A 25,145-nucleotide genomic window follows, 5' to 3' on the forward strand; every position below is an offset into this window, starting at 1 on the left:
TTTATGGTAGAGTGGCCAGATAGAAGCCACTCCTCAGTAAAAGGCACATGACATCCCGCTTGGAGTTTGCCAAAAGGCATCTAAAGGACTCTGACCATGAGCATGGTGGTGGCAGCATCATGCTGTGGGGATGGTTTTCAGCAGCAGGAACTTCGAGACTAGTCAGGATCGAGGGAAAGATTAACGGAGCAAAGTACAGAGAGATCCTTGACGAAAACCTGTTCCAGAATGCTCAGGACCTCAGACTTGGGCGAAGGTTCACCTTCCAACAGGACAACGACCCTAAGCACACAGCCAAGACAACGCAGTAGTGGCTTCAGGACAAGTCTCTGAATGTCCTTGAGTGGCCCAGCCCGAGCCCAGACTTGAACCTCATCGACCTGAAAGTAGCTGTGTAGCGACTCTCCCCTTCCAAACTGACAGAGCTTAAGAGGATCTGCAGATTAGAATGGGAGAAACCTCCCAAATACAGGTGTGCCAAGCTTGTAGCGTCATACCTAAGAAGACTTGAGACTGTAATCGCTGCCAAAGGTGCTTCAACAAAGTACTGAGTAAAGGATCTGAATACTTACTTTGTAAATGTGTTTCTAAAAACTTGTTTTAGCTTTGTCATTATGGGGTGTTGTGTGTAGATTGATGAAGGGGGGAAAAACGATTTAATCCATTTTAGAATAAGGCTTTAACGTAACAGAATGTAACAAAATGTAACAATGTGAAAAAGTTAATTGGGTCTGAAGACTATCCGAATGCATTCACCAGGGAAGGCCCCAGTCTGTTATAGACAGAAGCCTGTGACATGACAGACCAATCAGGACTCATCTCTCGCATGTCCAGCCCCTGCAAAATCTCAGCCAATAGAGCTCGCCAGCTTATAGTCCTAAAAAAAATCGGCTTGAAATTAGTTAACATTTTCTACCTCTATTTTGTTGACCGTTCCTATGGGGGAAAGAATGAGGTTTTGGGATATACGCCGAAAATAAGCTCTGGCTTAGTAGTTCTTATGTTTTGTTCTATGATATATCAGTCAGTTAACATGACCCTTATAAATGATGAAGCCTAAATGTGCTTTATGTGCTTGTGTTGATGACATAAATGCTTCAAAAAAAGTGGGCTGAAGATTATCTCATAGAACAAAACAGACTTTATTTTCGCTGTTTATCCCCTCCCAAAAAAACATGAATTTCCCCAAAAGATTTGGCCAAGGGAGCCATGGCGTTGATAGCCTCCGTTATTGCCGACAAAACAGCTATTGCTCTTTATCAGGGCAAGCCAGGGAGGATCCTGTCCTATTCTCTATATAGTGGAGTGCTTTCTCCTTGGCTCAACTAGGCTTGTAATTTAAGATCACATACCAGTTTTTTTTATTAAGGCACATGAAAGTTCACATGTTCAAGAAGGCATTTCTGGACAAAGAAATATATATTTTTTTAAATTCAAGCGGCCTTACTGTGAAATAGGAACTAGCTTCAAATGCCCACTTTCCTGAATCCGGTCACAAATGTTTTATGAGATTGGAGAACGCATTGGGAGGGATCTTAGACCATTCCTCCGTACAGATTCTTTCCAGATCCTTGATGTCCTTAGTCTGCCCTCATTGGCTGCCTTCTTCAATTCAAACCACAGGTTTTCAATGGGGTTAACATCTGGAGACTGAGATGGCCATTGAAAATGTTTTATTTTGTGGTAAATTTACAATTTCTTTGTGGATTTGTGTGTGTGCTTGGGGTTATTGCTAGAAGATCCACTTGCAGCCCAATTTCAGCCTCCTGGCAGAGGCAACCAGGCTTTTGGCTAAAATGCCATTGACCTTAACAAGGGCCCCAGGACCAGTGGAAGCAAAATAGCCCAATAACACAGAGAGCTAATATTAATAACATGCATGTCAATCTCTCCTGGCTGAAAGTGGATTGACTTCATATTGACATGTTGAATGCACCGAGCTGTCTGAAGAGACCACAAGAGGTCTCTTCACAGTCCCCAAGTCCAGGACAGACTATGGGAGGCACACAGTGCTACTACATACAGCCGTGATTACATTCCACATCAAGTAACTGACGCGAGCAGTGAAATTAGATTTAAAAAACAGATCAATAAACACCTTATGGAACAGCGGGGACTGTGAAGCAACACAAACATTGGCACACACACACACACACACACACAGACACACACACGATAACATACGCACTATACATACACATGGATTTAGTACTGTAGATATGTGGTAGTGGTGGAGTAGGGGCCTGAGGGCACACAGTGTGTTGTGAAATCATTCTAATGTTTTAAAATTGTATAAACTGCCTTAATTTTGATGGACCCCAGGAAGAGTAGCTGCTGCCTTGGCAAAAAGATCCACATACTTCCGTTTTATGATGCCAAAGAGCTCTATTTTCATGTCATCTGACCATTGCCCGTGGTTTGCTAAACGGCATTGGCACTTGGATTGGAACCAGTGCTATGGTCAGATGACATGAAAATAGAGTTCTTTGGCCAGGCACACCGGTGCAGTTGTATTACTATAAAAGCATACAAATATACTGTAGCTCAGGATTTGTATTTATTTTATACAGTCTTCTTTGCTCATCTTTATCAAGGGTGCCAATCATTTTGGAGTTGAGTGTATGTTAATCCTGGGACGAATGACAGGGTGAGAATTGAATGGCCGTGGAGAATTACTTTTTAAGGTGGAACTGCCTCGCCCAACCACAATTTCTAAAGTCCTGAAAAATGTTTCGCCTTGTTTCTTTTGACTGATGTGTTTGGAGCCACAGAGCTAAGAAAAACACCACCAATGAGAATAGAGGTCACAGGTCAGTGAGTGACGATATCTTTCAATGATGTCACACAGGATTCCCGAGCAGGAAAGTCTGTGGACATCTGGGAGTTTTCAGTATTCATAGGAAAGGAAGTGGGAATGGGAGAATGTGGAAAGGAGTGATTGGGGCTTCTGGTGATCACCTGCACATGTGGCGCTAAATGCAGTGGAAGTAACGTTAGAGCTTGGTAACCGTCGGTCTACCTGGTATGTCATTATGGCCATGTCTCAGCTTATATCCCCAGTCCCAATGCTCAGTCTAGGAATCATTTCCTAGTCCCGGTCCTACTGCTGAGACTACTCCGGAGTCTTCAGTAATTACCACAGATCACCAGTAATTCTTCCTAGCAGCCGTCTTGCACTTCAGCAGGTGACGTCTGCTGACAGATAGACAAAAACTGGAATGGCATGTAACCATCGTAGTGCAGTTTACTCAGTTACTTTAGAATCTAGAAAGTAATACATCTTTTGATTTATAGCTTAGCGTTGTTTTCCCCGCAGCGTTCTGAGAAACCTGTTAGCACCGCTTCATTTTAGTAACGTTAATCAATCCACAAAAACACCAGGTGTTTCTATTTGACTTATTATTAGTAGCTGTAGTGGAAACTATAGCCTTTGTTACGTACAGTATGTAGGCCCCAGCCAGGCAGTCTAAGTTGAGCTGGTGGTGGGTTCTGAATAGCTAGCCTCATCAGTGGGCTTAGTAGTGCAGCTGTGTACTCCTAGGCCTGCTCTCCTGCCCTGCCTGCTCCTTGTCCTTTTAATTGGTGTGATGTGTGAGAGAGACCAGTGTTAAAGCTCCCATCTCCCCCTTAACCTCCTAGATGGAAATGTCCAACTCCGTCAGTAACTCCCACAGTGGAACGGCTGTATTCAGAATAATGTCGGCCCTAACAGAATATACAGTAGGGAAAGGCTTTAGTTAGAGACAATGAGAAGATCCAATGTTTTATGGACCTCTAGCCCTATTACAACATGTAGGGAAAAAACGGCCAACGGAAGAGCTCTTGTTCAAATTGCACCATTTTATTACATTACATAATTAAACCCCACAACCTCTCAACATTTGAGTGTGCTCTGTTTTACCCAGTGTATGAAATAGTAATCGAGTTGAAAGCTCTGTGCTGGTGTCAGGCTGGTGTCGTTGGTTGGTTTCCTGGGTAGGGATATGTCTTGCAGTGCTTTTGACCAGAGCCCTATGGGCCCTGCTCCAAAGTTATACACTATAAAAGGAATAGGGTGCCGTTCCGGAGGCAGCCCCAGTTTAGTTTCACATGGCGGGGATAGGGTAATTATTGTGGCTTGTCAGCCATTTTAACTCGCAGCCAGACCCAGACAGTGTCCAGGGCCTTCCCCTGGTCTCTTTGATCATCCCTCTCTCTCTGGAAGGGCCCCCTCCTCACAAAGAGCTGCTTGTCTCACTGTCGGCCCCGCTCACACACAAACATGCGCTCGCATGCAGACACACACACAGGTCACACACACACAGACAGACGAACATAGTCACACAGGCTCTAGTCTGCTAGTCCTCTCAGTAGATACCCCCAGACAGAGCAAGGTTGGGTTCAAAAGGCACCAAACGGAAGACAACAGATTTTGTTTTAAATTTTCCGTTGCAAAAGTTTTTGCTGCAGTGTGCCCTAATGGATACGACCTAGAGGAGACCAGATGCACACAGCCAGAACGTCCCCTGAGTTGGGAACAAGCTATTTTTGTGATGTCATGGCACAGGCAAACAACTCTGCTTTTCTTGGTAGAGGAGGGTGGAAGGAGATGAAGTTGCAAATGTATGAATTGGTTGAGTTGGTAAATGGTATACAGCTAGTTCATGTATTTATGTTGTACAAGTCTAGAGAATAATGTTTTAACATGTGGAAAAATGGATTTGCGAATATGATTTGTTACACTTGTTGAATTGAAGTTGGTATAGGCTACAGGTAGTAAAGATATTTATTTACAGTACCAGTCAAAAGATTGGACACCTATTTTATTTAATTTTTTTACTCTTTTCTACATTGTAGAATAATAGTGAAGACATCAAAACTATGAAATAACACATATGGAATCATGTAGTAACCAAAAGAGTGTTAAACAAATCAAAATATATTTTATATTTGAGATTCTTCAAAGTAGCCACCATTTGCCTTGATAACAGCGTTGCACACTCTTGGCATTCTCTCAACCAGCTTCATGAGTTAGTCACCTGGAATGCATTTCAATTTACAATTGTGCCTTATTAAAAGTTGATTTGTTGAATTTCTTTCCTTAATGCGTTTGAGCCAATCAGTTGTGTTTTGACAAGGTAGGGATGGTATATAGAAGATAGCCCATATATAGCCCACAAGTCCATATTATGGCAAGAACAGCTCAAGTAAGCAAAGAGATATGACAGTCCATCGTTACTTTAAGGAACTTTGAATGTTTCTTCAAGTGCAGTCGCAAAACCATCAAGCGCTATGATGAAACTGGCTCTCATGAGGACCACCACAGGAATGGAAAACCCAGAGTTACCTCTGCTGCGGAGGATAAGTTCATTAGAGTTACCAGCCTCAGAAATTGCATCCCAAATAAATGCTTCACAGAGTTCAAGTAGCAGACTGTTCAGATTAGACTGTGTGAATCAGGCCTTCATGGTCAATTTTGCTGCAAAGAAACCACTACTAAAGGACACCAATAAGAAGAAGAGACTTGTTTGGGCCAAGAAACACGAGCAATGGACGTTAGACCAGTGGAAATCTGTCCTTTGGTCTGGAGTCCAAATTTGAGATTTTTGGTTCTAACCGCCGTGTCTTTGTGAGACGCAGAGTAGGTGAACAGATGATCTCCGCATCTGTGGATCCCACCGTGAAGCATGGAGGAGGAGGTGTGGGGGTGCTTTGCTGGTGTCACTGTCAGTGATTAATTTAGAATTCAAGGCACATTTAACCAGCATGGCTACTACAGCATTCGTCAGCAATACGTCATCCCATCTGGTTTGCGCTTAGTGGGACTATCATTTGTTTTTCAACAGGACAATGACCCAACACACCTCCAGGCTGTGTAAGAGCTATTTTACCAAGAAGGAGAGTGATGGAGTGTTGCATCAGATGACCTGGCCTCCACAATCACCTGACCTCAACCCAATTGGGATGAGTTGGACCGCAGTGAAGGAAAAGCAGCCAAGTGCTCAGCATATGTGGGAACTCCTTCAAGACTGTTGGAAAAGCATTCCAGGTGAAGCTGGTTGAGAGATTGCCGAGTGTGCAATGCTGTCGTCAAGGCAAAGGGTGGCTACTTTGAAGAATCTCAAATAAAAAATATATTTGAATTTGTTTAACCTTCTGTTTGGTTACTACATGATTCCTTATGCTTTATTTCATAGTTTCGATGTCTTCACTATTTTTACTATTTTCTACATTGAATAAATAAAGGATAACCCATGAATGAGTAGGTGTGTCCAAATTTCTGACTGGTACTGTATGTTCTTCACAGTTAGAGCGAGTAATGTTTGTTTTTGTGCACAATACATCATTATGCTCTGTAGATGTTCACCTATTGCGACGTCCTTTACTGTGACCGAACTATTCATCTTTCCTATAGAAAAAGAACATTGGCCTTGCTTTTCAAAGCTTTGATGTTTGTACTACTGTATAGGATCGTCTGTGTGTCATTCAGGCTAGATATGAGACCGTTCACACACACGACACAGTCACGCACTTATTCGGGCTAACGGACACACACACACAAACACGCACACTGTTGCGCATAATGACACCCATCAGGCTGCTCTGCCCTCCTATGAACAGTGTTTATGGTGCCATTGGTGTGTGTGCTGACAGCAGACAGAGGATGAAAACAGCCTCTCTCCCGCCACTGTACTGTAGCATAGTGTGTTTACTGAACAGCGGGGGTTAGCGTTTGATACCCCCCTCTCTAGTCTGTCTGCTGCCGCCGCCGCATTCGGTTGTCTTGCCAGTTTATCAACACATTTTTTTTGTTGCTTTAACTCATTTTCTATGCACATGTCCACCCCAACCCCCCCATTTATGCTTTATCCCTCCGCGTGTAAGAAAACAGAGGGAGAGAGACACACACACACACACACACACACTCCTTAGGGGAGCTGTATACACACAGACGGGCTGTAAACTAGGGACCTCATTATAATCTGTTTCAGTCTTCGTCAGACAGTGTTCATTCTGCCTGAACAATATTCTCTCAGTCGGTGCAAATATGTATCACTGAGAGAGACAACCTACACAGACTGCCTAGGGTTCTCGTCCGCGGTGGTCTTTCCATCAATCCAGCCTTTTGTCCCAGTTGCAGACACCATTCCGTCTGTTCCTACAAAGACAACCAGCCCAGATAACTAGCTAGATAACGTCACAGTTCCCCCCCCCTCCCGACTCCACTCCTCACAGCTTCATCTTGAGGGAAGTAGAAAGTAGCACATTGTGGTTATTTCTTCTCTCGCTGGCCTCCTTTCTGCATCCCCTCACCTCTGTGGGACCTGACCCCATACCCTCAGGAGACGTGATGTCCCCATCCTCAGCCCGCCCGGTGAGGTCTTGACGCCCTTCAGCGAGGCAGTGTGACTGGCTGCTCTGGGACAGTGTAGGGCTCTGGTCAAAAGTAGTGCACTATATAGGGAATAGGGTGCCATTTGAGACGTACCGGAGGACTCGTGCAGGAGCTCAGGGAGCGTTAGCTTATCGGTCGCTGTGCTGTACTGTGCAGCAGTGTGGAGGGATGAGGCTCGGAGGACCATCTGATAGCAGGCAGTCAGTCAGGTAGTTCCCTCAGAGCCAAGCTAGGAGACACAGCTTTCACATCCCCACACTGCCCCCAGGGGGCGACCCTGAGAGACACACCAAAGTTAGCACCAAGCTACCTATCTACCGCCTCCACAGGAATCTCTACCAATAGGGCTTAATGTGTGTTTGTTATAATACACAGTTTGCGCAAAGCTACTTCTCCTGCCGACTTTAGTTTCGTAAGGCCGAGCTAGCTAGTGCAAGGCTTTGAGTATGGCTTAAGCACACCACCAAGTTACAGGAGTTAATTTGTAGGGCCATGGGCATAATTTAATGTATACATTTGGATGTGTTTACAGAAATGGAAGTCCTCGGGACACAAAGTAGCTCCTCTGACCCTGTTTTTTTTCCATCACAGTTCCAAAATCCCTTCATCCTCCTTGGTGGTTTCCCCGCCAGCCACCACCACAACATAGCACTTCTCCCCTTCTACTGCTTTTCATGCACGACACATGAAGGATGTTCCTTTTCCATGTGGAATATTTTTTTGTTTGTCCAAACTGGCTGGTTAGGAAAGCAGTTATCCCGGGACCCAGCTTCTCGGCTCCCGCACACACAATTCCCCCAGAGGTGAAAGGTCAACGTCTCTGTGAGGGCTGGCCATCGATTGGAGTGGTTGGTGCATTAAGCTGTTAAACCACTCTTAGTTGGTTCAGTGTGTGCATCCACAAATGGCACCCTATTCCCTTTACAGTGCACTCGTGAAATATTGAGACCACTTTTCACACATTTTGTTACGTTACAGCCTTATTCTAAAATGTATTAAATAGATACAAATTCTCTCATCGAAGCGCAAACTGATTTTTGGAAATGTTTTCAAATGTATTAAAAATTTAAAAATACACCGATTTTACATAAGTATGCGCAGATCCTTTGCTATGAGACTCGAAATTGAACTTGGGTACGTCCTGTTTCCATTGATCATCCTTGGGATGGAACTCTTTGGCCTGAATGCCAAGCGTCACGTCTGCAGGAAACCTCGCACGTTTTTCAGCGGCAGGGACTGGGAGACTAGTTAGGATCGAGGGAAAGATGAACGGAGCAAAGTACAGAGAGCTCCTTGATGAAAACCTGCTCCTTCAGAACCTCCAACTGGGGCGAAGGTGCACCTGCCAACATGACAACGACCCTAAGCACACAGCCCAAGCAATGCAGGAGTGGCTTCCTGGACAAGTCTCTGAATGTACTTGAGTGGCCCAGCCAGAGCCCGTGCTTGAACCTGATCGAACATCTCTGTAGAGACCTGAAAATAGCCGTTCAGCGACGCTCCCCATCCAACCTGACAGAGCTTAAGAGGATCTGCAGAGAAGAATGGGAGAAACTCCCCAAATACAGGTGTGCCAAGCTTGTAGTGTCATATACAAGAAGACTTGAGGCTGTACTCGCTGCCAAAGGTGCTTCAACAAGGTCTTGAGTATAGCATCTAAAATACTTACAGTATGTAAATGAGATTTGTTTTTTCTTTTTAATAGATTTGCAAAAAAAAATTTGCTTTGTCATTGTGGGTAAATTGATGGGGGGGGGAAACAATTTAATCCATTTTAGAATAAGGCTGTAACGTAGTTACAAGTTAAGGGGTCTGAATACTTTCTGAAGTAGTGTACTATTAGGGGTATAGTGCCATTTGGTACACTTACAGTGTGTGGGAAATAGCTCAGTATTTCAGGGTAGGAATGTGCTTACTTAACTCACTTCTTCTTAAGCACTATAAGCACCACCGTGCACCATTATTTCCCTGTGAAGCGAAACTAGCTCATGAGGTGCGTGCGTGCGTGCGTGCGTGCGTGCGTGCGTGCGTGCGTGCGTGCGTGCGTGCGCATACATGCCTACTTGTGTGTTCTGAAAGTATTTTTTTGCAGCAGAGTCACCAAATGTAATTTGTTCTCTGACAGTCTCAGAACAAAGGCGGACAGATCCTGCTCTGCTCTCCTCTCTCTGGTCCATATGATCTAATTGTTTGTAGTTACGCACCCAATAAAGACCTGCCAACACAGTCGCACAGCCTCAGATAGCTCGGCAATAGATCCTTATGGTGTTTGGACCTGACTGAGTGTACAGCCCTGTTCTGTTCTTCTATGTTCTGTTTGGACTGAGCTGGACATACACACACTGAGCTGGATGTTTAGTGAGCCGAGCTTTCTCATCTCTCTCTCTCTGGCTGTCTCGCTCTCTCTCTCTGGCTGTCTCGCTCTCTCTCTGGCTGTCTCGCTCTTTCTCTGGCTGTCTCGCTCTTTCTCTGGCTTGCTCGCTCTCTTTCTGGGCTGTCTCGCTCTCTCTCTGGCTGTCTCGCTCTCTCTCTGGCTGTCTCGCTCTCTCTCTGGCTGTCTCGCTCTCTCTCTGGCTGTCTCGCTCTCTCTCTCTTTATGACGCATTGGCGTCAACATGGGCCAGCATCCCTGTGGAACACTTTCAAGATCTTGTATTGTCCGTGCTCGACTAATTGAGGCTGTTCCGAGGGCAAAAGGGGGGACGCAACTCAATATTAGGAAGGCGTTCCTAATGTTTGCTGTACTCGACGCATGTCCGTCTGTCTCGCTCTCTGTGGAGCTGTGTTACTTTGAGCCAGCCATATATAGAAAATAATGAAGTCCATGAATAAAGTATCATCTCTATAGAGCCATCCTCTCATCATCTCTGTGCCACCATCTCATCTTCTGCTCCTCTCTGTTCTCCGTCTGTCTCTTACAGCTGCTGGAGTCTCCAGAGGTGAAGGAGGACGCGGTCCTCTGTTACTCTATGGAGGTATGTACTTTTACTTTAACCCTACTACTGGATGTCAATACGGTCCTTCATCTTTACTGATGCCTTCTACAGCCGCACACAGTCATTTATGAATAATGAATTGTTGTGGTATGTGTGATGGATTTTGTTTTGAATGCACATATAAGTCGAGCCATAGTAGGAGAGTGTGTGTGTAGTGAGGCCGTTTTCTCTCTCTGGATGTATTGAAGGAGTCTTCTGTCTCATCATGAATTATAGAGTGACTGTGAGGTAGTGTAGAGGCTAAGAACGGAGTCTGAAACTCCCTGAGTCCCAGCCTGTAGACTGGAGCTGGGCTGGAGAAAGGAGGGCTAGCTGAGAGCTCTGTCCAAGGGGGGGAAAGAGAGAGTGATAGGGCAGGCAAGGTGGGGCGGCAGGTAGCCAAGTGTTTAGAGCATTGGGCCAGTAACCGAAAGGTCGCTAGATCGAATCACCGAGCTGACAAGGTAAAAAAAAATATGTCGATCTGCCCCTGAACAAGGCAGTTAACCCACTGTTCCCCGGTAGGCCAGCATTCTAAATAAGAATTTGTTCTTAACTGACTTGCTTAGTTAAATAAAGGTAGCTTTAAAAAGACTGCCATAGCTATAGGTGAGCTAGTCAGTAATTGCTAGAATTTTCACCTTGAATTGTATGGGAAATTGGGAATATCAGACAGACAGACAGGCCAAGGTTCCTATAATGGGACTCCATCCTTCTGAGACCGACATCTGTTAATGAGCATGCCACAACTCAGACAGACACCCCCACTCTTTAGTCAGCCAGCCACGACCCGTCTCTCAGACTAGCCTTCTTAATATTCAGACAGCTAGACATAACCCCCGACTCCAACGCCAAGTCACCTCTCCTCTTTTCCTCTCCCTCTCCTCCTCCCTCCTATCCTCCTTCTCCAGCTGCAGTCCACTGGTCGTCTCCTGGAGGAGCAGCTTCCAGGGATGATGACAGAGCTCCTGGCCGCGGCCAGGGACAAGATGCTGTGTCCAGCCGAGTCCCAGCTAACTCGCTCCTTGCTCATGGAGGTCATTGAGCTGCACGCCAACCACTGGACCCCTCTGGAGGACCTCACCACACAGTACTACAACAGAACCATCCAGAAGCTCACCACCGCCTAGCCCCCCAGACCCAGGACCTGTCCCACAGGTCAGACACATGGAGGCCTGAGCTGGGTTGATGGCTGAGATGCATGGGGTTGGACTAGACAGAGTCGCAGAACATAATTGGTTGGCCCCATACCAGACTGCAAATGCGTTTAGGTATAAGGAGATGGGACTGACGACACATACAGACAGACCTGAAATCCATGCAAAAACAAGACCAACACTACACCACGCACACAGACAGAAGAGACTGGCCACTGGCCATGCAGCCTGCACACATTCGACTGTGGGGGCGTGCCTGGTCACTGAGATGGGTGGAGGACAAAGAGACGGCATGATGTGGGGGGGGGTTGGAACAGCAGCCGCCTGTCCTTGGTGAACAGTCTCTCCTCAGAGGTTAAAAAGAGAAGAAGCAGGGGGGTCCAGGGAGATCTCTTCCTCTTTTGTGTTCATGTGCCAACCACCCTTCCTCCTTTCTCCGTCTTTCTCCTTTATCTATCTCCCCTCCTCCTCCTCTCTGTTCCAGGCCCTTCCACCCCAGGGCCTATGTGGCTGACTGGGGGAGATGAGAGAGGAGGCAGGCAAGCCTCCGTCTGGGTTGTCCCCTCCCCAGACCTCCCTCCACTGGGCCAGGTCAAATGGGCAGACTGCAGGGCTAGGTTCCAGTAAGGCCTGCCTTTGTCCCCCCCCCCACTCCCCAGAGGCGCTTTGTGTGGCTGAGACACTGGCTGGCGCACTCTGGATTGCTGGCTGGGTAGCAGATGGCTTCTGGCGCCTCAGTGGGCTGGCTGCAGACACCCTCCCAGTCCCATCTACACTCCAGCCAAGGCCAACCCATCCTCCAACCCAGGCTAACCCTAACCCAGCCAGGTCGCTGACTGAAGGGGGCAGTGGGTTTGTCCTGGGGGCCAGTGGGGCTGCCGTGGGGGGCTAGGGATTGGGGACTGGGGGGGGGGGCTTTTTCTAGGGACCGCTGCTTTAGTGGGGCTTTTGTTGTCATTTTCAGAGGGGTTTAATTTTCTCTGTCCATGCTTTTGTTACCTTTGTTATTAATTATATGATATTATTGTTACTATTATTGTTGTATTATTTCTTTTAAATCATGTACTGTAAATATGTATGATAATGGAATATTTTAGTGTAGATGTATTGCACAGGTTTGATTTGTTTTGCACCGTTTTAAGGTGATTACTTGTTTTAAAAGTCAAAAAGATAAAAGAAGAAAATACTTTTTAACGGTGGTATGGATCAATACTAGCATTACAAAGACTCTATAGGTTTGAGGGGTTGGTTGACTAGAAAGGGGAAGGTTTAGCCAGAAGGAAGAATCAAAGAAATGATGGATTTGAAGAAGTCAGTCAGACTAGTGGCCTTCTGAACTATAACTACATTTATAGAGTTGTGTCCTTGCTGTTTTGAAAGACGAGGCCAAGAGAGGTGGAGAGTGCTTGCCGAGTGACCGAATTTAGTGAGGTGATTTTTTTTTGTTATTATTATTATTCCCTGCAACAACAACAAAAAAACGAGCCTGATACAAATCGCTTCTTCAAATGTTCTCCTGTTCAAGCAGCCATTTTGCAGTGTTGGACATTTTGCAACTCTTTATCTGTGTGATGATGAAGTATTTGCTTTTGAGAGAGAAAAAAAATCTGTTTCATTTTACAGATGATAAAAAAATATATATATGTATTTGACAATGTAGTTAGCTAGTATGTGATTCGCATTACTCTGGCTTCTGCAAATGTGCGTACAACAATATTGACAATATCAACATCATTATGTAATCCAATTAAATGTAATCGAATATACAGAATATACCCGTATTTAAGACAACGAAGCAAGCTCTAGGAGGGCATGGGGCAAAGAGAGACAAGGGCTACGTCTCATTTATCAACCCTTCCAAAGTGTGCACTTGTTCACTTCCCTTTCCTGATTTGAAAGGAATGACTGGTATGGTGATTAGCTATAGGGTTGTGGTTGTGTGGATAGGAAGTGGTCTTTCCATTTGTTCTTACTATGGCCTTAGCTCACGTTGAAGGAACTGCTCTTTCTGGGGCAGTCTGTCCTAGTACTACTAGTGTTACTTGCTTCTGATTTCCTATTGAACTGAATCTCTGGGCTTTTCATTTTCTTTTGCATCAAGAATTCAAATCTTTTAAGGTAGGCACACATCCAAAACAATAGGGTATTTTAAAACAATTTGGAGATACGGATAACTGCCAAAATAAAGGAAACACCAACAATAGCGCTACCGTGAGCCAGAACCGCTTCAATGTCCCTTGGCGTCGATTCTACGAGTGTCTGGAACTCAATTGGAGGGATGCGACACCGTTCTTCCACTCAATTCAATAATTTGCTGTTTTGTTGGTGTTGGTAAACGCTCAGGGAATCTCCCTTAAGTGTTCAATTGGGTTTGAGATCTGGTGACCGAGACGGCCACGGCGTCCGGTTTACATTGGTTTGACGAGCATGAAACATTCAGTGACCGGTCGTGTCCTGTGGATGGGGGCATTGTCATCCTATGGGGGCATAGCCATGGTAGCCCAAATAATGGCCTGCGCAGCATTTTTATACATGACCCTAAGCATGATGGGATGTTAATTAACTCAGGAACCACACCTGTGTGGAAAAACCTGCTTTCAATAAACATTGTATCTCATTTACTCAAGGGTTTCAATTATTTTGGCAATTACCTGTATATACAAACCCATCTGTCCAGGTATGCACCTGCCTATAAGGTGCATTTGATTTTAGTTTGATCAAATACAATGGGTTTTGATTTTCAGTGACTCAAATTGTGATTCCGATGATCACTTGCCTGGTAAGTGTGGTATAATGTTAGATTGTATATAATGCTATTGGGCGATTCCATATGCAGAGGAGCGACTCTCCTCGTCTGTGACACTGGGCCTCCCGGCGCCCTCTGACCTTAGACCTTTAGGTCACATGACTCGCCCTACTATTGAATGCGACGCACCCTCCATTTGCATCTCATTGACATTGGGAGGTATACGGTATAGCATCATCACGGCGTTGTAAACCCCAGCGAGGCGAGACTACCAGACAGATGGTGCACAGATAATGAGCTGTAGAATTTGTGGAAGTTGTGGGTCATCAATTAAAAAATTTATTACGCAATTTTTTTTAAATTGACTAACTGAAGAGGTGTAAAAAATGTGGGTGTTGTACTACGGTTTTTCGCTGCCTGAAATATTAGGCGCCTGTATTGACGCAACCGCTAAACGTTCTCACTGTCTGGACAATTTTATTTTCCCATATCCTGAGAACGTCTCCCCCTTCACGCCACCATTCAGCCACTAAAGCCTCTTTATTCCGAGAGAAACCATCTCGTATGTCTGGGGGATGTCTTGTGTTGTGTTGCACTGCTTTGACTCGAACACAATCTTCTTCAGAATAAGTAAGGACGTAATACCTGAGAAGAGCTCTGTTTCCTCTCGATATATGCTCTGTCACGTGTCGCTATGCTCACAATGAGCTCTCATTCTTCAGACACAGAATATTTGTAACAATATTTAACTAGGCAAGTTAAGAACAAATTCTTATTTACAGTGACGGCCTGCTGGGGAACAGTGGGTTAACTGCCTTGTTCGGGTGCAGAACGACAGATTTTTACCTTGTTAGCTCGGGGATTCGATCCAGCAACCTTTCGGTTACTGGCCCAACGCTCTAAACACTAGGCTACATGCCGCCCCAGTACACACTGGGACTCTCCTATATGAATCATACTACATACTAATGTCATCTCTGTTAAAAGGTTTTGTGTACTTTAAAAATGGAGTATTACCTATAGCCATTATACTATATTCTGTGTGTCTGACTAGTTGTATGACTGGATGTCCTTGGCCCATTGTGTTGCCTTTGTTAGGCCCTGACCCAAGCCCGTGGCTAGCCTGCGGCGTCTACCCCCAGGAGGGCTCACTGAGCCTGGGTTCACTCCCCCAGGGGCCTGGGTCTCTGAGCTCGCCCCTGGAACACAGGCAGGTTGTCCTTCAGCGTCCGTCCACATCAATCACTGTCTGGGGATGTGAGGGAGGAGAGGAAAGGGTGGTGAGATGAGGGTAGTCTACTTCTTATATAGGGGAGAGGGCATCAAACATACTGGGAATGTTAAGGGGCATGTGAAATGTTACTGCTCGTGTCTCCTCCATTTTCGAATGATTTCTGGTAAATATGCATTAAAGATTTGTATAGCGTGTGCGAATTGTGATTTATTATGGACGGTTCCTCTCGGCTCTTATGGCGAGGAGTAACAAAATGCACACATTGATAATTCATCACACAACATGTTCAATATATGAAGGTGTCTTCATGTAAAAAATGTGTATCTTTAGAATAGTGTTTATTTATCTTTAATTTGAACAGGAAAGTCATATTGAGCCTAAAGTATCTTGAACATGAGCCTTGCACGTACAAAAACAAACATCAATAGGCAAGAATAGATAAATATACACATTAAGATGAACACATTCTTCATTATAAAAATCCTCTGTCAGCTGTGAATTGCCCTAGGGACACCAAAGCATCCAATTGAAATGTCTTTTGGAGATTATTCCAAACATAGGGCGCAAGGAAGTTAAAGGCTGATATACTCAAGGTGTGGTATCAGTATTCACTTTGTGTTCTCCTTTAACCATATATCACCCAATAAAAAATTCTAATTGGTGGTTCATCTTTTTAATAATGCACACCATTTGATACACACAGCCCTGAAATACTACATGATTTGGTTAGATTCTCTTGGCTTTACATTAAATGATGATACTGTGAACAGACAGTCATACACCCCATCTGCAACCATGTTTGTCCCTAGTCTCCGCCTCAGTCTCTGTGTGTCTTAGGATGTGGATGTTGGGTGAATGACGAGCGTGGCCCTGTGCCAATGGTGTCATCAGGCCGAGGGGAGATGGATAAACGTAGGATGGAGAGACTGCTCCCTCCATCCCTCCCTAGGCTGAATTAGAATCACGGCTAATTTTGCCGCGCGTCGGAGGATGAACGGAGATGACCGTGCGGGCTGGAGACTCATCCAGCTAGCTACGTCTTCCAGGGAATTAGATCGCATTACCGAATCACAGTATGAGTTCATGTTGGCTTGCCGGTCTAGACTATCTGCAGCACAAAGAGATGTTTGGCCGGCCAGTCTGCACAAAAAGGAAGAGAGGAAAGCTCTCCCATGGACTGACCGACCAAGACGGGGGATGGGGAGGACTTTATGGTCCAGACATTCTATGACCTTTTCATGGTGGAGTTAGTGGGAGTCATCTTTGGTCGATTAATTAGCCTACATAGTATGACAACTATAAACTGGGCTGAAACATTAGTAAGAAAAAGACAGACAGCAAGTAAAGTTTTAGCTACTTAGATGTATTGTTATAAGCAGTCGCAATGGATGCGTTCCGGCCACCATTCCAAGCCTTCGTCAGCAACATCAGTTGAACTGTAATATGAATGGTGATGTGTTTGGCATTGTTTCTGGGAAGAGGATTTTGTCATGGTTGTCCAGACAGAGTCCTGTGTCTGGTCTTCCTGTCCCCTGGTCATCCTGGCTGTGAGGCTTTATTCTGGGGCTGTGTTGTCAGGACTGATGGATGAGCTGGGTGTGAGCTAGCTGGCTGAGTAACTGCCTGGGTCTATTGTGTAGGGCAGACAAAGGGAGGCTGTGACTCAGCTGTCCTTGATAACAAGGCACAAAGAGAGAGAGAGAGAGACACACAACCCCCATGAACACACAAACTCTCAGCTGAGTAGTCCCAATCCCCCTGATGATGCCATTCAGATGTCCCCACTCCTATAGCTCTGCCACTGATGGGCAGGGGAAGATACAGTACCTGTAGTCACTGATTATGTGTGAGCTTTTGAATACGTGTGTGCTCATGCCACCTGCATTCACAGCTAATTTCTGACCCTTATATATATATATGTGTGTGAAAATGAATCGTGTGTGTGTGTGTGTGTGTGTGTGTGTGTGTGTGCGTGTGCGTGTGCGTGTGCGTGTGTGTGTGTGAGATAATTCGCTCCAGTGAGCCAGACGTGTACTGCAGGGGTGGTCTTGCTGAGGGGAGCGGAAGAGAAAGGTGAAAGGACGTGTGAGGAAAACTGGAGCAGAGAAAGAGAGAAGAAAAGTCCCTCTGATGCAGGTGTGTTACTGCTGTGATAGAGGAACCAATAGCTAGAGGCTAGATAAGGATTTTAGCTGGCTGGTTAGGCTTTGCAGTGTAACGACTCAGACCTCATATTGTACGTGGTTAGGAAAGTGGGAATGTGAGAATAGATTTTGCAATCTGACTTTTCTTTCTGTAGTTTTTAAAGGCCCAGTGCAGACATGAACATGATTTACCTGTGTTTTCTGTATACAGTGCCTTCAGAAAGTATTCATACCCCTTGACTTATTCCACATTTTGTTGTTACAGCCTGAATTCAAAATAGATTAAAAATTGTTTTCTCACCCATCTACACACAATACCTCATAATGACAAAGTGAAAACATGTTTTTAGAAGTTTTTGCAAATGTATTGAAAATGAAATACAGAAATATCTCATTTACATAAGTATTCACACCCATGAGTAAATACATGTTAGAATCACCTTTGGCTGTTATTACAGCTGGGAGACTTTCTGGGTAAGTCTCTAAGAGCTTTGCACACCTGGATTGTACAATATTTGCCCATTATTCTTTACAAAATTCTTCAAGCTCAGGCAAATTGGTTGTTGATCATTACTAGATAACAATTTTCAAGTCTTACCATAGATTTTCAAGCAGATCTAATTCAAAACTGTAACTGGGCCACTCAGGAACATTCACTGACCACATTTACATGCACACCAATATCACACACCAGTATCCCGTTATTATATATTATATATAAACATCATATCCATTTACAATAAACCGAAAAAATCTTGTATCCTGGTGTATGAGAAACCCAGATAAGATGCCTGGGATAATGTGGCATGTAAACACTTCTTATCCCGTTTACTGTTGTTTTTGCGATCTGCGCAGGCTCAGTTTCGCATATCATGGGTGTTGTGCAATGATGTTTTCATCTGACTGTCAAACAAATCACTTCAAAAAGTAGGCTACCTGCACAGTTTGATCCACCAAAATAATTCCATAATAATTTAGCCTTCTGTAATGAATCTACTATAATTTAAATGAAGTTTCTGCTTATAATTACCGACATTTGGTAGGCCATTTGTTCGTCAACTATAGTTTGATACATGCAGCTTTTCTTCTGCCAAAACTTGTTTCCCCCGAAGACTAAATAAAGTAGTGCTCACCAGAATAATGTCTTGATAGAATTAATGCATTAGTAATCTAGTTAAAACCGGTAAAGTTGTCTGTTTCGTTGAGGGACCGAGGAGAAAACGCAATGACTCCAAAGCAGTGGAAAGATTGGTCTTGTGCGAAAAAAATCGAAACGTCATCAGTTTCACCGGTTTTAAGGAAATTAAAAACGGAGGAAACGACAAAACATGTTTCTGATAAGACTTCAGTTTGGCTTGGGTGCATATTTTATGTGGTTGAAATACTATCTGCATAACAGTGTCAAAGATAACACAGTACATGCACATTCGCATTTTCTCAAGAGATGCTGAAAAAATAAAGAAATATTTCTGTTCCCGAGACCAACATTTGTTGAATCATTTCACCGTATGAAATGCATAATTATGCAGCAGTTGCTTTGCCACATTTTTTTGCAGTGTTACTTTAGTGTCTTGTTGCAAACAGGATGCATGTTTGGGAATATTTTTATTCTGTACAGGCTTCCTTCTTTTCACTTTGTACATTAGGTTCGTATTGTGGATTAACTACAGCGGTGTTGTCTCTTATCACAGCCATTCAACTCTGTAACTTTTTTAAAGTCACCTTTGGCCTTATGGTGAAATCCCTAAGTGGTTTCCTTCCTCTCCGGCAACTGAGTTAGGAAGAACGCCTGTGTCTTTGTAGTGACTGTGTGTATTGATACACCATCCAAAGTATAATTAATAACTTCAACATGTTCAAAGGGATATTCAATGCCTGTTTTTTTTCTCTACCAAAAGGAACCCTTGTTTGAGAGAAAATTTTATACATTTTAAATTCAGGCTGTAACACAACACAATGTGGAAAAAGTCAAGAGGTGTGAATACTTTCTGAAGGCACAGTACATGTATTTCCACACTATGAGGTTGGAAGAATACTGTGACATTGTGAAAATTATAATAATTAACTTTTAGTGTAAGAACCATAGACCACCTGAAATTTCAGCCTGTTTTGGTGGGATGGTGTTTTGGCCTGGCTGGTAACATCACCAGGAAGTAATTTAGTTAATAGACCAATAAGAAAGAGAGTTCCAACCCGGTCAGCCAATAAAAGCTAGTTTTCAGTTTCCCCCTCCCCACTCAGACCATTCTAAGACAGCCCTAGCTAAATTATTGCCTAGAAGTTATTTTTGTTTCTTTTTGACCATTTTAATGGAAAACAATCAAAGGTATTTTAAGAATTTGTTCTTAACTGACTTGCCTAGTAAAATAAAGGTCCTTTTTCTTATAATTTAAAAGGTACTTAATTGATATGGTCATTTTCATATATTCATACAATGTTTGGGAAGGACATATACTAAGGAATTTGTGAAAATTCTATAGCAATACAGAGGGGGAAAGCGGCTGTGTGTTTGGACAATTAATAGACACTTCAGTAAATACAACCTATTAAAAACATCTGCCTTGTCCAGGACTGGTGTCTACGCAGACAAGTGCTCTATAGCCAATCAGAGCTAAAGTAGGCCTACAGTTGAAGTCGGAAGTTTACGTACACTTAGGTTGGAGTCATTAAAACTCGTTTTTCAACCACTCCACAAATTTCTTGTTAACAAACTATAGTTTTGGCAAGTCGGTTAGGCTTGCTCTACTTTGTGCATGACACAAGTCATTTTTACAACAATTGTTTACAGACAGATTATTTCACTTATAATTCACTGTATCACAATTCCAGTGGGTCAGAAGTTTACATACACTAGGTTGACTGTGCCTTTAAACAGCTTGGAAAATTCCAGAAAATGATGCCATGGCTTTAGAAGCTTCTGATAGGCTAATTGACATAATTTGAGTCAATTGGAGGGGATGTGGATGTATTTCAAGGCCTACCTTCAAACTCAGTGCCTCTGCTTAACATCATGGGAAAATCAAAAGAAATCAGCCAAGACCTCAGAAAAAATTGTAGACTCCACAAGTCTGTACATCATTGGAAGCAATTCTCAAATGCCTGAAGGTACCACGTTCATCTGACAAACAATAGTACGCAAATATAAACACCATGGACCACACAGCTGTCATACCGATCAGGAAGAACGCGTTCTGGTCTCCTAGAGATGAACGTACTTTGGTGCGAAAAGTGCAAATCATCCCAGAACAACAATGCTGGAGGAAACAGGTACAAAGTATCAATATCCACAGTAAACGAGTCTATACTCGACATAACCTGAAAGGCCGCTCAGCAAGTTAGAAGCCACTGCTCCAAAACCGCCATAAAAAAGCCAGACTATGGTTGCAACTGCCATTGGGACACAGATCGTACTTTTTGGAGAAGTGTCCTCTGGTCTGACGAAACAAAAATAGAACTGTTTGGCCATAATGACCAACAATGTTATGTTTGGAGGAGAAAGGGGGATGCTTGCAAGTTGGAGAACACCATCCCAAACGTGAAGCACGGGGGTGGCAGCATCATGGGTGCTTTGCTGCAGTAGGGGCTGGTGCACGTCACAAAATAGATGGCATCATTAGATGGAAAATTATGTGGATATATTGAAGCAACATCTCAAGACATCAGTCAGGAAGTTAAAGCTTGGTCGCAAATGGGTCTTCCAAATGGACAAGGACCCCAAGCATTCTTCCAAAGTTGTGGCAACATGACTTAAGGACAACAAAGTCAAGGCATTGGAGTGGCCATCACAAAGCCCTGACCTCAATCCTATAGAAAATGTGTGGACAGAACTGAAAAAGCGTGTGCGAGCATGGAGGCCTACAAACCTGACTCATCTACACCGGCTCTGTCAGGAGGAATGGGACAAAAGTCACCCAACTTATTGTGGGAAGCTTGTGGAAGGCTACCCGAAAAGTTTGACCCAAGTCAAACAATTTAAATCAATGCTACCAAATACTAATTGAGTGTATGTAAACTTCTGACCCACTGGGAATGTGATGAACGAAATAAAAGCTGAAATAAATAATTATCTGTACTATTATTCTGACATTTCACATTCTTAAAATAAAGTGTTGATCCTAACTGACCTAAGACAGGGAATTTTTATTTGGATTTAATGTCAGGAATTGTGAAAAACTGAGTTTAAATGTATTTTGCTAAGGTGTATGTAAACTTCCGATTTTAACTGTATTTGCAAATAAACTATTTGTCACACGGGCCTGGCATCATTCACTTTGAACTGGACTCTGTGTTCACATGCAGTAGCATCAGCGCGACTTTAGATCATTAGAACGCATTCGCCAAAAGCCACAAAATACACTTGAATGGATTTCTGCATGTACAGTGTATGTAAACACCACAGGAGTCCTTTTACATTTGGTAACTTCATAGTCCCATTGATCAAACAACCATGAAAAGGTAGGCTCTCTCCCTCAGTTGGCTGTGCACATCAACAACAACTAATGCTAGCCAGAGAGAGATTAGCTCAAATCTAACGAGGAAACACTATCTACAGTAGATATACCCTCTCGAACTTTTTCAGCTAGTTGGCCATCGAAATCATGCTTATCCCAACCCACATTTTGACAGCTGAATGGGAAAATGACTCCCTGCCAAATATACAGAACAAAAAGATAAACGTAACATGCAACAATTTCAAAGACTTTACTGAGTTACAGTTCATATAAGCTAAATCAGTCAATTGAAAAAAATAAATTAGGCCATAATCTATGCATTTCACATGACTGGGCAAGGGTGCAGCCATGGGTGGGCCTGAGAGGGTCAATGCCCACCCACTTGGCAGCCGGGCCCACCCACCGGGGAGCGAGGCTCAGCCAATCAGAATAAGTTTCCCCCCACAAAAGGGCTTTATTACAGACAGAAATACTCCTCAGCATCTGTGGCATTGTGTTTTGCGACAAAACGGCACATTTTAAAGTGGCCTTTCATTGTCCCCAGAACAAGGTGCACCTGTGTAATGATTATGCTGTTTAAACAGCTTCTTGATATGCCCCACCTGTCAGGTGGATGGATAATCTTGGCAAAGGAGAAATGGTATTTTTTATTTCAGCTCATGAAACATGGGACCAACACTTTACATGTTGCGTTTTTTGTATTTTTGTTCCGTGTATATTTATCATGCATTGAACTGTATCAATCTATTCTCAAATAGGTTCTATTTTTAAAACCTCTTATAAAGTTGGGTTTGAAACATAAACTGGGAATTTTATAATATCATGATTGTCTGTTTCATGTCTGCAAAGTAGCTAAAACCCAGTCAGTTCGACTTTAAGGATTGGTTTTGGATGCCCTATGTCCCTCACTCTGTAAACTAACTGTACAATGGACGTTTTCATGTAAGAGAAGCCCTGATAATCAACAGTGGTGGAACCAGTTACTCATATTGTTGCATCCTGGACTGGCAGCGAGGAAATTATGTCATGACCTGTTGGCTTCCTGAATGAACTGTTTAATGATTCCACTGCTTTAGGAACTTGCTGAGTAAGACTCAATCTAACTCTACAGTGGCTTGTAGTCCTACATACAGTCAGGTACATAATTACTGGCACCCAAAATAATTGGGAATTTATATTAATTTATACTACTACAATTGCTCAGAGATAAGAGAGTTTTGTTAAAAAGTAATAAAAAAAATGTTTTTGAAGGTAGGGGTCAAAATACTCTAGCACCCTCCCCATTGCGAGGATAACGACACTGGGCCTTTTTCTAAAATGTTTTATGAGATTTGAGAACACGTTGGGAGGGATCTTAGACCAATCCTCCATAAAGAATCTTTCCAGATCCTTGATATCCTTTGTCTGCTCTTATGGACTACCCTCTTCAATTCAAACCACAGGTTTTCATTGGGGTTCAAGTCCGGAGACTGAGATGGCCATTGCAACATATACATTTTGTGGTCAATCAACTTGGAGTTTGCCAAAAGGCACCTAAAGACTCTCTGACCATGAGAAACAAGATTCTCTGGTCTGATGAAACCAAGATTGAACTCTTTGGCCTGAATGCCAAGCATCACGTCTGGAGAAAATCTGGCAGCATCCCTGCAGTGAAGCATGGTGGTGGAAGCATCATGCTGTGAGGATGTTTTTCAGCGGCAGGGACTGGGAGACTAGTCAGGATTGAGGCAAAGATGAACGGAGCAAAGATCCTTGATGAAAACCTGCTCCAGAGCGCTCAGGACCTCAGACTGGGGCGAAGGTTCACCCTCCAACAGGACAACGACCCTAAGCACACATCCAGGACAATGCAGGAGTGGCTTCGGGACAAGTCTCTGAATGTCCTTGAGTGGCCCAGCCAGAGCCCGGACTTGAACTCGATCGAACATCTCTGGAGAGACCTGAAAATACTTGCGAATACTCAAATCCAACCTGACAGAGCTTGAGAGGATCTGCAGAGAAGAATGGGAGGGACTCCCAAATGGGGTGTGCCAAACTTGTAGCGTCATACCTAAGAAGGCTGTAATCGCTGCCAAAGATGCTTCAATAAAGTACTGAGTTAAGGGTCTGAATGTCATATTCAAGTTTTTATTTTTCATACATTTGCATAAATGCTTTGCCATTATGGGTGTTGTGTTTAGATGTGATGAGGAAAAATGTGTTTTAATCAATGTTATAATAAGGCTGTAATGTAACAAAATGTGGAAAAAGTCAAGGGTCAAATACTTTCCGAATGCCCTGTATATACATACACACGTACATCTGAAATATGCATGCACATAAACACACACACACACACACACACACACACACACACACACACACACACACACACACACACACACACACACGCACACACACACACACACACACACACACACACACACACACACACACACACACACACACACACACACACACACACACACACACACACACAACACCAACACAACACACACAGCTACCTAGCCCTGTCCAGCACTGCTACCTAGCCCTCAGCAGCCTCTGCCAGGACCCACATTCAGCCAGCCAACATCAACAGTGGTGTTCTCAGGAGAGGTGTGGACACAAGAAATACTCCAGGAGAAAAGCACCACAGTCAGTGAGTTTTGTGTCCCCATGGTGTATGGGTAGTTGACATGGGTCGTTTTTTGTTCATAATGTCAAACTTAGATGAATTGGATAAAATTGTGACATTATACTAAAAGCTTCTTTTTTTTTACTTTGATCATGAGTACATTCATGCAGTGTATTATTTGTTTACTTACAATTGGTAAGTGGACAATTACAAACATGGTAATTGTCCACTGTTCCAGTTAAGTTTGTGGAACTTTGAACGTAAGTTTATTAATGAAAACATTAATAAAATTCCCTATGTCTATGTCAAGAAACAGTAGTCCCCAAGTCCATTCATGATATTTCCAAATAGTTCTGATTGATTTTAGGGACCAAATTTAATCAATGTCCACATTGTGTGACACAATTCTGTGATTAACAACAAGCCAGCATTTGGGAACCATTTCA

General features: G+C 43.6%; 1 protein-coding gene across 1 annotated transcript in view; it reads left to right on the forward strand.

Annotated features, from left to right (window-relative positions):
- Window positions 1-15,678, forward strand: part of ctif (CBP80/20-dependent translation initiation factor) — a 128,761-nt gene extending 113,083 nt beyond the window's left edge. Inside the window, exons 12-13 of the mRNA XM_070440545.1 lie at window positions 10,297-10,350; window positions 11,262-15,678. Coding sequence (XP_070296646.1) covers window positions 10,297-10,350; window positions 11,262-11,480 — 273 coding nt within the window. The 3' untranslated portion in view covers window positions 11,481-15,678. The remainder of the gene's footprint in view (window positions 1-10,296; window positions 10,351-11,261) is intronic.
- Window positions 15,679-25,145: the final 9,467 nt, after the last annotated feature.

Source organism: Salvelinus sp. IW2-2015, linkage group LG4q.1:29, assembly GCF_002910315.2.
Source record: "Salvelinus sp. IW2-2015 linkage group LG4q.1:29, ASM291031v2, whole genome shotgun sequence".
NCBI classification, from domain to species: Eukaryota; Metazoa; Chordata; class Actinopteri; order Salmoniformes; family Salmonidae; genus Salvelinus; species Salvelinus sp. IW2-2015.